Source organism: Lepidochelys kempii, chromosome 13 (assembly GCF_965140265.1).
Source record: "Lepidochelys kempii isolate rLepKem1 chromosome 13, rLepKem1.hap2, whole genome shotgun sequence".
Lineage (NCBI taxonomy): Eukaryota > Metazoa > Chordata > Testudines > Cheloniidae > Lepidochelys > Lepidochelys kempii.
This window is the reverse complement of record NC_133268.1, coordinates 3,876,365-3,889,902: the sequence shown is the minus strand read 5'-3', so window position 1 is coordinate 3,889,902 and position 13,538 is coordinate 3,876,365. Positions and strand designations below refer to the sequence as shown.

Below are 13,538 nucleotides of genomic sequence, written 5' to 3'. Positions count from 1 at the left end.
TGCTGAGGGATGTATGCATGTGGCAGCTATCCATGGCCCTGAGGAGAACAAGGCCATGAGGACACCAAATGGCGCCTGTCATGATGCTGCATTTTCAAGGCAGAGATCAGGCCAGGGCCGAGCGGCGCAACAGGACAGGAGTCTAGGGCCACATCTAACTCAGAGGGTTTGCCTTGGTTCCAGACACCAGTGCAAACCCTAGTGCAGACAGGAAAAGCTGCTATTTGCACTGGTGCCTGCTTGAAAGCGTTTGCACTGGCTGAATGGTGTCTGATGGAGGTTGGCATCGGTGGCTGAAATTGACACAACCTCTCGGTGCAGACAGGGATTAGTTTTTGCACTTGTGGTACGGATGTGAATGCACAAATCGGGCAATCCAAGACAAGGCCAGATGAAGATAACATGGAGTCTGAGGCAAATGTCATCTTTGCATTTCTCTGTATCAAACAAACATGACAAACTGTACAAAACAAGGCACTGTAGAAATACATTTAAAAGAGGCTGTAACTAGTGACCCCAGAGGCATCTTATACTTGACTCATCTCTCAATGATAAACCCCTCTTTGAAAGAAACTTAACATTGGAAGGTGAAAGGCAGCCTCCCCCAGTAAACATTTAAATATTCTTTTAAAAATATGGTGCACTTTAAAATTAAACTCTGCACAGTGGCCCAAGAAAGGGCAACAGGGACCCTTGTGCAGTCAAGAGATATGGCATGTTCTCTCTGGAATCTTATGCATTTCATTTCTGATAAAGTAACAACATCATCTACCCCTGCTTCCCAGAGGGGAGGTTAATATTCAAAGTGCAAGTTTCTCCCAGAATTCTCATCCAGCTCCACTTGCAGTGAAGTTCTGATAGCCGAGGCACAGACTGCATTACAGACTTCACCTGCGGCCATGTTAGACAGACAGCACGCACACACTGGGACAGAGGTCAGCTGTCAGAATGGAGAGGATCGGGAACGAGTCAGAGACTCACCATTCACTACCCCACCATTCATCTTCTCCAAGGTGCACCTCGAGTTAGTTTGTGGAAAGTTAATAAATTAATCAAGCTAGACAAAAACCAAAAACAACAAAAACCCTAAACAGTTCTGTTAATTTTCTAACTCCAAGGAGAAACGTTTCCGCACCATCTCTTCCACCGTATACAGCTTCGCTGCCCGGAGTGCATCCAGCAGCACTTTGATGAGCTCCAAGTGGTCCTTCTTCAACTGGGTGAGATACGTGTGGAACTTTTCCTGAAGGGCAGCCTTGGTGTCCTTGTGGAGGATCCCCTTTAGGTGCCCCTCGAGGATTTGCTGGAGGCGCTTCAGCTTTCTCACCGGGATGTTCTGGTAAACCACAAAATCGATCACTGCTTGTTCGCAGTCCTCATTTCCTAGAGTGGGGAGGAGAAAACCAGCATGAGGTTTAGAGTGCAGGGATGAAAGGGCAAACCCCACTGCTCTCTGTGGATCGGAACTAGGAGAAAAACCCTAGTATAACTGGAGAGGCCCATGACATGAGGTCAGCAGCTGAGCCCCAAGTGGGCAGTCAACCAGCTGTCAGACCCAGCAGCACAGCCCAAGCTCTTAAAGAAATACTGTTCAAATTAGACAGTCTAAAATTTGACCCTGACATTTGTCCCATCTTATACCTGCTGGTCTCATCCCCTGGCTTCCACTGATGTATTTGTCCTACTGATTCTTGCACAAGGCCTGCTGCATACAGAGCCTGGTTTTCAGACCTTGTCTGCCTACACATCATGGGCCCACCTGTACTACCAGATGTACACGTGACAATCCCTATGCTTGTGCACTCGGCTAGAGAGAGATCTGTGTGGCCATGGGTGTGCACATAATGGGATTTTCTTGTGCACACACACAAACACTGCAGTGCATGTGCAAAGCAGGTCAGTGCACTAGTGTGCCCCTAGCACGTGATTATCGGCTCCAGCCTGCATGAAAGCACCTGAATTATGCAGATTTGTTTGTTTACTGTAAATCAAACCAGCTGAGGAGAGAATATTGATTGCCTGTGTGAGTTGCTGGATTGATGGGTTATGCATAGAGCTGGGAGAACATGTTTAGAATCACAGAACTGGAAGGACCTCCAGAGGTCACCTAGTCCAGTCCCCTGCCCTCATGGCAGGACCAAGTATTATCTAGACCATCCCTGACAGGTGTTTGTCTAACCTGCTTTTAAAAATCCCCAATAATGGAGATTCCACAAACTCCCTAGGCAATTTATTCCAGTGCTTCAGCACCCTGAAAGTTAGGAAGTTTTTCCTAATGTCCAACCTAAACTGCCCTTGCTCCAATTTAAGCCCATTGCTTCTTGTCTTGTCCTCAGAGGTTAAGAAGAACAATTTTTCTCCCTTCTCCTTGTAATAACCTTTTATGTACTTGAAAATTGTTATCATGTCCATACTCAGTCTTCTCTTTTCCAGACTAAACGAACCCAATTTTTTCAATCTTCCTTCATAGGTCATGTTTTCTAGACCTTGAATAATTTTTATTGCTCTTCTCTGGACTTTCTCCAAATCTTTCCTGAAATGTGGCACCCAGAACTGGACACAGTACTCCAGCTGAGGCCTAATCCGCGCAGAGTAGAGCGAAATAATTACATTTTGTGTCTTGTTTACAACACCCCTGCTAATACATCCCAGAATGATGTTTGCTATTTTTGCAACAGTGTTACACTGTTGACTCATATTTAGCTTGTGGTCTACTCTGACCCCCAGATCCCTTTCTGCAGTACTCCTTCCCAGGCAGTCGTTTCCCATTTTGTATGTGTGCTACTGATTGTTCTTTCTTAAGTGGAGTACTTTTCATTTGTCCTTATTGAATTTCATCCTATTTACTTCAGACCATTTCTCCAGTTTGTCCAGATCATTTTGAATTATAATCCTATCCTCCAAAGCACTTGCAAACCCTCCCAGCTTGGTATTGTCCGCGAAGTCCCTGGTGTCTTAATTCATCACAATTAATCGCACTGTTAAACAATAATAGAATACCAGTTATTTAAATTTTTTGGATGTTTTCTACATTTTCAAATATACTGATTTCAATTACAACACAGAATACAAAGTGTACAGTGCTCACTTTATACTTATTTTTGATTACAAGTATTTGTTGTGTAAAAATGACAAACAAAAGAAACAGTATTTTTCAGTTCACCTCATACAAGTACTGTAGTGCAATCTCTTTATCATGAAAGTTGAACTTACAAATGTAGAATTATGTATAAAAAGCTGCATTCAAAAATAAAACAATGTAAAATTTTAGAGCCTGCAAGTCCACTCAGTCCTACTTCTTGTTCAGCCAATCTCTCAGACAAACTAGTAAGACTGAGTAGACTTGTGGGCTCTAAAGTTTTACATTGTTTTGTTTTTGAGTGCACTTATGTAACAAAAAAAAATCTACCGTTGTAAATTGCACTTTCACGACAAAGAGATTGCACTACAATACTTGTATGAGGTGAATAGAAAAATACTATTTCTTCTGTTTGTCATTTTTACAGTGCAAATATTTGTAATCAAGAATAATATACTTTGATTTCAATTACAACACAGAATATGTAGAAAAACATCCACAATATATAATAAATTTCAATTGGTATTCTATTGTTTAACAGTGTGATTAATCGCGATAAATTTTTTTTGAGTTAATCACGTGAGTTAACTGCGATTAATTGACAGCCCTAGTTCAAAACAAACCAGATTTTGTGGGGTTTTTTCGATTTTTCCGTTCAGCCAGCAAACCGAAAAATCAGTCCAACACTCAGCTCTCACCTGGCACTCGCCTCATTAAAATTAAGTGCTCAAAATAAAGGACCCAGATAGAAAGTGTGGGGGGAGACACAGACGGAAGGTACCTCATTGGTCAATGTTAGACCCACATTCCTAGGGCTAGAGCGGCCACACTTGGGGAGGGGAGGAGCTCTAGGGACTCTGGGATATGGTTACTTTGATTTGGGTCTGTGCACTGCAGTGTGGACGTCAGAGCCCTATGTTCGAGCACGGGTTAGAAAAGTCTTAACCTAGGGTTAAAATACAATGTAGATACTCAAGCGCAGGCATCCTAACATGGGTCAGCTGACGCGAGTCCCAGTAACCCTGAGCTTACGCTAAAGGACCACATTCATCCCCGGTGTAAATGCACTGATTTCAGTGGAGCTGCACCAGAGTGAATTTGACCCTATGGGCCTGATCCTATAGGTCATACTGCAGGCCAGAAGCTCACAACAGAGATGGACCCAAACGTTCCCAAAACGTAGCAGTGCCCAGACCTGGGGATTTCGCTTGGCCTAGTGTGAATGTTCAGTGGAACCCTGGGAAGGAGTAAGATCAGCCTAGAGTATTTTCAATATTTTACAGCAGAACTCGAACCCGTGGAGGAATGGGTTGGGCCAGTTTCTCTGCTGAATTCCATTAACTTCAACAGAGTCATGCAGGGCGGGATTAAAGCAGGGACTTAAGGCAGGGAGTCTGGGGCCTCAGCTCAAGGGGGCCCTGCAAAAATAAATCACAGGCAGTGATCTCTGGGGCACTCAGGCTGCCTGTCCTGGCCCCACGCTGCTCCCAGAAGTGGCTGGCTGCTGGCATGTCTCTGTGGCCCCTGATGGGGGGAGAAGGGGAAGGAGGCTCCACGCATTGCCCCTGCCCCCAGCACCATCCCCGCAGCTCCCGCCAATGGGAGCTACGAGGGCGGCGCTTGTGGACGTGGGCAGCACATGGAGACACGCTGTCCTCGTCCCCCCAGGGGCATGCAGAGACGTGCCAGCAGCCGGCCGCTTCCAAAAGTGGCGTGGGGCCACGGCTTGCAGGCAGCCTGCCTGAGCCCTGCTGCACTGCTGGTGTTAGCTGCCTGTGGGAACTGCAGCTCACTCCCCCTCCTGCACCCCAACCCCCTGCCCCAGGTCAGAATTCCCTCCTGTACCCAAACTCCCTCCCAGACCCCCGCATCCCTCCTGCCCCAGCCCCCTCCTGCACCAAACTCCCTCCCAGGAAAAAGACTTGTATACAGGGGCCCCACAAAATCTAATAACCCCGGGCCCCCAGGAGGGCTAATCTGGCCCTGGAGTCATGTCAGTTTACACTAGCAGAGAATGTAACCCTATCTACAGAGTTTGTATTTGTATACAATTACCGACGTGCCTGTGTACATCTGTAGCTATGTACATAAAGACATATGCAGGCATAGTACACACACGCTACCTTGCTCAGTAACAACACTCTTGCAAATTGGGAGTTAAAAATATCGCTCCATTCATAAGTTTCCCATTTTGCAAGTGCACTATTGCTCAAGAGATGAGTATGTGTATATAAACAACCCCAGGGCAGGATTCAGAGCCAGTTTCTGATGATTAACTAGAGAAGGGCACGTGCTGACGACTGCGATTGTCACTTGCTTCCTTTCCAAGGAACATCTCAGTTGCTACCATTGCCCCGTTGGGAAAAGGCTGACTCAGGGAGTGTCAAGTGAGAGTGTGAGTCAAGATTCCTATTATAGAATTGCCAGCCTCTGCTCTGACTGGAATTTACTGAAATGCTGTTGCATCAAATTCTTGATGAGGAGAGAAGAATGTTGACCAGGGAGAGGGACTCAGGGGGGGATGGAAAACAAGAGATTCCTTCTGCCACATTTGCTGGGGGAAACATCCCTTCCGCTGCATGTTGGGCAAAGGGAAGCTATTGTTTGTTGAAGACATCAAGGCCAGATTCTGCTCTCTGTTACAGCTATACAGCCTCATGGAAGTCAAAGGGACAGATTCACTACGAAGTGGGAGCAAATCCATTGTCTTCATTCCCGTCCAGCGCATTTGGTCTAGTGCAGTGGCTCCGGAGTAGCTGCCTGGCTCAGGTATATGGCAATCTGCCTCAGTGGGTCAGTTTGAGAATGAAGGTTAAATGGGAAGGAGTCACTAACTAGAAGTGAAACCAAAATTAAAACAAGTTAAAAAATAGAGACTGGTGGCCGCAGTCGGGAGAGGCAGCAAAGCTGCCCTGTCTGCAGCACACCACTTCTGCACCTGTTGCAGACTCCTAATCTATTTCCAGTTTCCTGCATGATTCAGTGCTGTGTGTCTTGGGCTGCCAGAAGGGCAGTGCCAGATACTTCAGAACAACATGTTCTCACTACTACTTCAGACTGTATGTAACAGGCTGATTCTGACATGCCTCGTGCCTTGATGCAGGCACTATCTGGGGGGCAGGAGATCAGCAAAAAGAAAAGGTGCCAACAGGGAGATCTTCCTGACAGCTAGACTGAGAGATCGGGATGGGAGGAAAACAGGGGTAGGTAAAAGCCAAGGAAAGTTTCATTAATTGAATGAGACAATGGCTGGAGAGGGTGCCAGGGGACCCTGTCTAAGATAATCTTAGCCAAGCTTTCAGTGAATTAGGGGGCGAATAGTTTGTCCTCTTTGTAGTTTAATTAAAACCAATTTTGTACTTTTAAATTCCACTGGAACTGATCCGATACATTGGGGTAGAACAACCTACACCAGAAAGCTTCACTCCAGCCCTGGTAGCAACATGATTCTCGCACATAGGTTCCCTCCCCCAACTCAGGCAGACCTGAATAATCCCCCACTCTACATCCGCTAATGCTATTCCGTCCCCAAGGGGACCAAGCTCCTCACCTGACTCCTGGGTTCCGTTTCCCTTGAACATCTTGCAGGTGGTGCACAGGGTGTCATGGAATTGGTTTCCTATGACATTAGTCTCTTTCCCCTGCTGCGAGCAGCTCTGGTGTGGCTTGCATGGCTCTGTGCTGGAGCTGGAGGATGAGAAGAACCCGTGGGGGCACTTCTCACATTTCGTGTTCTGATAGGGAGTACCTGCAAAACGGGGCACAGAAAGAGTATGAGCAATGAAATACCTGCAGTACACATCCATTGTGTTTGGGACAATGGCCCCTTAGGGAACACGGTAAAAGAAGATGGACCAATTCGCCATTGTCCTGTGCCTACGCAGTCATTTGCCCCAGCGTAAAGTAAGCGCAAGTCACTACCAGATGTCTGACATCCACTGTGCGCTGGTGTAAATGAGTGCTCAAGGTGAAAAGCAATGGTGAATCTGGCCCTAAGAATCTGCATCTGGCAGTGCTCTGAGTTCCCTCTGGGCACAAGGGGATGTCAGAGAGAGATTAGGCTCTGCGTACACATCATTCACAGGATCAGAGAAGGGGCCCTGCCCTGAGCCCAGTCCCCATCCTTCAAGGAGGATGAGCAGTTACCAAACTTAAGATCTGGCTGCAAGACAGCCCAATATTGGGGTCCCAGCCAGCTGGGTTGGGAACACTGACTCGCGTAAAGAAAAGGAGGACTTGTGACACCTTAGAGACTAACCAATTTATTTGAGCATGAGCTTTTGTGAGCTACAGCTCACTTCATCGGATGCACCTGACTCGCGGGTTGATGATCAGAAACAAATGAGGCAGAAAATCAAATCGTAAGAGAACAGCCAGTGTGCCAAGAGAAACCCCACACTGGACAGAGCGCTCAGCCTTTACGGAAGCCAACGAGCCCTGTACATGAAACTAACGGGTGAATCTGTGATCTCAGGAGTCACTGCTCCAAAGAATGCAGCCCATGTTCTGCTCCAAAGCTCTTTGAAGAACTTGCCATCTCTGTGATGTCAGCCCACCGCGTCGGTGCGCGCCCGGACTCCTCCCTATTTCTGGATATCCAAGTAGTCGCAAACGCGAAAAATAAATGTCTTTTCCAGCTATATCGAGATGCCTGCCTGCACCTCACTGTGGTTAGCATTCATGACTTCTGGGCTTTGTTACCATCATTCCCCGGGTAGGAAGGTAGTGTGCTTGGTACGAAGCCACTAACCTTAAAAAAGGCATAGTTGGTGCAGAATGGAGGAGCCCATCACCCCACTGTTTCACTCCCTTCACTGGCTCCCCATCCTACTTATATGGCCCTCATCACTGTCACCTGAGCACCTGGTCAAACTCAACCTACATGGAACTGGCCTAAGTGATTTGGGCACCTAGCTCACCATGCCTAATCATGGCATCTCACAATAGCCATATTCCATGGGAACAAGTCAACAACCTCACGCATGAGACTCGTGTGTACAGAAGACAGGACTTTCTCGGTGACTGGCCTATGAATCTGGAATGCTGTCATGGAGACTGCCAGGGAAACATAGCCACAAACCTCAATGTCTTCAGCGTAGGAGGCAAAACACACTGCTAGACCAAGCCTGCCTACTATAAAACTGCTGCTTAAATCCAAAATAAATAGAGGCCAGTCCTTGATGACTGTAGTGGAGAGGGAAAAAGAAAAATACATCTTTGTATACATGTTGTAATTTTGGAAAGCCCTCAAATACCACAGGAAAGGGGGTAATATAACAACTAGACAGAGCTGTGCTAAGGAAAAAATAAAAACTCCCTAATATCCTTCAGTAATCCACACGCCATCCAGAGCTAGAGAGCTACACTTCTGAGTCACCCTTAAATGCTCTTTGTTACATAACTGCTGTTTTGAGGGGGAGGGGGAAATATCAGTCTTATTTTCATTTGCCCCTTTTCCATCTTTAATACGTGCTTTCCAAATCACCAAATAAGGATTCCAGAAAGCAGCCCCATGGCTAAGTTCATCTGTCAGTGCTGTCCCCGTATTGAGACACCAAGCAAACCCCTTCTGGTCCGTACAATGAACCTTCCTTGCCCACTCGCCTTATTGCCTTCAGCCCTGGGTGCCCACACGAGACGATGGCCAAATTAGCGGGAACCATTGGAATAGCTATACTTGGACAACAGTAGTAGGCTGCTGCTCTTTCAGAGGACAGAGCCACTAGATGGCGACATTCTCTTACTCACTGGAGTGGATCTGACATCCCATCCAGCAGAGGTGCCCATATATAGGGTGAGAGAATGCACATGCGTAACACCAGATTCTCCGCTACTGCTACTTAGCAGGTCCCTCCTGGATTCCGACAGGACAGCAATAGCGTGAGACTATACAGGGCCCTTCGACACAGCTCTACCCCCCCCCGGGCTCAGTCATCCGGCTGCAATACAGACCCAGCTTTACCACCCCAGTCCCGGCGGGACACTCGGCGTGCTCGAGGCAGAACTCGGACTCGAAGTAGTAGCCGTGCCGACAGCGGCACACTCGGTTGTGGGTGGAGTTGCAGCGATGCAGCTCGACCTGCCGCTCCCCACAGATGACGTTGCAGTATCGACACTTCTCCAGGTAGTTCCAGTACTGTGTGTAGTGCAGGTCTGGGCAGGGCGAGCACACGGTGGGTTTGTCCCTGGTGCAGTGCTGGGCCACAAAGGTTCCCGGCGGGCACTGGTGGCACACCACTCTGTTGTGAGTCACAGGGTCTTTCCGCGGGTAGGTGGGAGTGGCGCTGAAGCGAGGCACGGCCAGGAAAAGCACCACGGCAGTAACCACCCACTAGGGAAAAGAGACACAAAGAACTATAGCCTTTCCCTTGCCCTCTCGTAGAGGAGCCTCACGGTAACAGCAGCTGGGTGCCAGAATGGCCTCTCGCGATTACCACTGGGTCACCGTTCCGGATCACAGTGTTATCTGCCCCATCTAGCTGCTCCTCCCACTCACTTTTCCATGCTGCCCCAGAGACAGGGAATGCGCCCGCCCTCCCCCCCATCCTGACTCACTAACCCACCACTTCCTTAAGGCCTCCTTAAGACCTGCTTCTCGCCATGCCCACAAGAAGTGATTGAAACCCATTTTAAAAATCCCCTTCATTCCTCCTCCCTCTGGGCTCCCCAGCATGAGCCCTCCTGTCCCTGCTGGCTCTCAGCCTTTCAGGGCAGGGCCTTTCCTGCATATTGTGTGTTGTACAGCACACTGCAGACAAAGACCTATTTGAGCAGCCAAATTCACTGAGACCCCTGCACGAGTATATGTTCTCCATATCCCTCTTTAATGCCCCTCCCTGGTCTGAAGGAGAGTTTTGCCATTGACTTGAATGGGGCGAGGACATGAAGTGCAATGTTTGAGTGAATAGAGCTGCTTTGGGATTACAGGTTTTCCCTGGCTTGCAGTGACGTAGGGAATTTTACCAGACAGGAGCCCCACGAAAATCAGAAAACAAAGACACTCAGATACAGAACCCTAAAAGAGGAGCAGAGTGATTTAACGAACATCCTGACAGTTACCAACATCCCGGCAGCTTTAAAAGAAAATAAATGAGTTGGACGTTGAGATGGGACAAAATTACAATTAGAGCCTTTTAGAACATGAGGTTCCAGCTAAGGACTGAAGGCCCTGGGGTGTGTGGAGGGGGAGAGGTTTTCCATAAAATACAAAGACACTAACATTTTCATACAAATTTAATACCCTTTGAGAAACAAGGTGGGGCTTCACTAAAGGTCTGGAGAGCCACAGAGCCTTTTTTGGTTACCCCCTTCCTGTTAAAACCACATTAGACCAAGATCGAGAGCAAACAGCATGTTACCTTGGATGAATGTCTCAAATTCAGTGTGTGGTTGGACAGCATAGCACAGAGGGTGGTATTAGGGTTAGGACTCATGGTATTTGGAGACGTCTCCAGATGCTTGGATTGGGCCCTAGAATGATTTCTGGGCTGCTTCTCTTCTCGTGGAATGCAGTGATGCTAACTTCTGCTGAAGCTCCAGCTCTGTTGCATTCAGAAAGACACACAGTAAAGAGCATGAATTATTAGTGGACACCTCTTATCCAGTATGCTGTCAATATCCCTACACAGAAGTGATGCTCTGTTTGGATCCCGGTGTGTCCAAAAGAAGAAGCCCAAGAAGAACAAGAGTTACAACCTCTCACCAAGGGCTGAGATCTCTCAGTCCTGGCTATGATTTTAAATGATCCAGCCTAAATAAGCAGAGATCCTCTTTATTGGCATCTCAACAGTAATATTCAATCAGCCCCAGAGTTGGGGGCACAAATCCAACATTCACGGGGTGCTCTGGAATGCAAGAATGTTATACATGATTGCACTGTCAGTTATGTAACACTGGGCCGTTGTGTCGTACAGGTGGGGTCTTAGGAAGGGAAGTGATTCAGTGACTTGGAAACAGAGAGTGTGAAAGGAAGGTCACCTCGATCCACTCAGAATGAGGTTCCTAGAGCAGATGAGAAGTGTGGGTGCGAGAAGACAGTCAGAGGCTTGTAAAGCTTACCCCAGGGAACTCCAGAGAATGTGTCAGAGCGGGCAATTTTGAACCGCCTTAGACTATATGGCTCCACTTCCTGGAGTTAGAGTCATTGGTCATTATGGGCCCCTATGGATTTAGAGAGAACATAGAAGAGGGTATTGCAGTAGCCATATTGAAGAAATGATACATGGATAAGGATTTTGGCAGAGCAGAGCTCTAAGGTAAAGTTTAATTCTCTTGAGTCTGGAGATGTGCAGCAGGTGGATTCACAGACAAAGGGAGATGTGAGAAGAAAACAGTCAGACAAGGATGATTCAGAGTTTTCTGAAACGATCTGGATTAGAGAGAGCAATAGGGAGTCAGACACAATAGTCAAAGAATTCTTTACTCAGAAGGTGGCCTTTGAAACATTTAACACGAGGAAGTTGTGTGTATCTAGGAGCTGACAAAGTCAAGTCCAGCATAAAGATGAGAGACAGAGGGAGCAAAGAATGAGATGATCTTCTTTTTGCACTGGCATAATTGCATGACATTTGGCAAACAATTATCCCCTACGCTACTGTTGCCCACTGCTCAGTGTATGTTACGCATCCCCTTCTGTGCCTGATCCACAGAGGATGTCTGCTACAGCTACCAACTAGGGGACTTTGTCCTTTAGCTCAAGTTGTTGAAAGTCTGGCCTTAGCCCCAGAGATCCTGGGTAAAACCCCTGCTGGTGACTAAGATGATGATTGTTACCCTATGACCTGATTTCATTCAGCATTTTAAAAAGAAATAGAATCATAGAATATCAGGGTTGGAAGGGACCTCAGAGGGTCTTCTAGTCCAACCCCCTGCTCAATGCAGGACCAATCCCCAATTTTTGCCCCAGATCCCTAAGTGGCCCTCTCAAGGATTGAACTCACAACCACCCTGGGTTTAGCAGGCCAATGCTCAAACCACTGAGCTATCCCTCCCTCCCTTGTAGCTGAACTACACCAGTTTAAATATTACCTCTGAGCCTTTAGTAAAAAAGTCTATGAAAAAGTTATATGGATTTTTATCAAGGGTCTAACTGAATATTTAAGAATTCTGCGATTGATACATACAAATTTCTACTAGAAAAACTAGAACAAGCTGCCAGGCAAGTAGTCTGGTCTATCAGCTTAAAACCATCTGCTTAATAAAGTTTGTAATTCCATATTAAAGCTCTTACAATTTACTGAATAAAAATGACACTTGAAAATGTTACCCTAATTTAACAACATGACTTAGGAGCCTTAGTCTCATTGAAAGTCAAGGAGAACGTCACACATATTTCATCAGCCTGGTCTGCAAAGGTGCTGATTGCTTCCAACTCCCTCTGAAAATCAGTCTGCTATATCTATACCTCTCTCTCTAGACAAACACACACACACAGTTTGCATATACACACGATCATATATGATACACAGACATATATGACGCTCACTCATAAAAATCAGTCCTAATCACACAAGAGTACGAAACAGTTATGAAACAAAAAAGACCGATGCAAACCTTACTTTCTATCCTGTCCTGTATTTCTAGGGCTTCTGATTTTAGCTTTTCACTGATAAACACTGCTATAACACCCCATTACAAAAATAAATAAAGTTATGTTTACTCAATAAACAGCAGAAAAATACTGGAAATGGTTACTTGTATCTAAGGGCTTGTCTACACACAGCACTAATGTGCATTCCAGGGGGTATGATTTCTAAAGCACACTAAAGTATTGCGCATAATTAGTCCCCATTGACCCTGCTGGTGTGCACTAAAGTGTCCCTAGTGTGCTTTAAGAACGCGGTTTGAATGTGACAAAGAGCATACGCTTTACAGTGTGCTCTACTGTCACGAGTAACACACACGCTCCCTGCACTAGCGTGTACAAAGAGAAAGCCCTGAAAAAGCCTCTGATGGCTGGACATCTGCATAAAAACTCAAAAAGTGTTAAACACACACCCCCATCCCCAAAATGAAACTAATAAATCCTGAAAAACTGCAGCCCGGCTTATAAAGCGAGTTCCCCCCCACAGGTATACACATCTACACGCCGCACACACGCCCCCCCAGGCTGCAGACAGGGAGCCAGCCGCTGCCTTTCCCCTCCTTACCGGGCTGAGCGCTGGTGCTCACAGCTGCTGCCCTAGCTGTCTCTGCCTTGCTGGCCACCAACCCAGCCACTTTATAACCGAGAAGCCCAAGCCCTGCCCCTAGAGCAAGGCCTTGAATCGCCTCTTGCGTAAGAACCACGGAGCTCTGATGAATCATCAAGCTGCCGGCTCCGTGCAGCTGCTGAACAGCTCCAGCCTGACCCAGCCTCTGCCGGCTCCTCTCCGGCCAGGGTGACAGCCACGTAGCCGCCTTCTGAAAATCCCCCCTGCGCCAGGCGCAGCGCCCCGGCTGCGCTGCGCGGAGCCGCGAG

The 13,538-nt window shown here is 47.2% G+C and overlaps 1 protein-coding gene across 1 annotated transcript; it reads right to left on the bottom strand.

The window, feature by feature from the left end:
- Positions 1-421: 421 nt before the first annotated feature.
- Positions 422-13,326, bottom strand: TNFRSF6B (TNF receptor superfamily member 6b). The gene is made up of 5 exons (XM_073308895.1): positions 13,228-13,326; positions 10,438-10,620; positions 9,032-9,410; positions 6,630-6,827; positions 422-1,383 (listed from the first exon to the last, which is right to left on the bottom strand). Exons 2-5 carry the CDS (start codon positions 10,510-10,512, stop codon positions 1,100-1,102), a joined length of 936 nt encoding a protein of 311 aa, XP_073164996.1. The 5' UTR covers positions 10,513-10,620; positions 13,228-13,326; the 3' UTR covers positions 422-1,099.
- Positions 13,327-13,538: the final 212 nt, after the last annotated feature.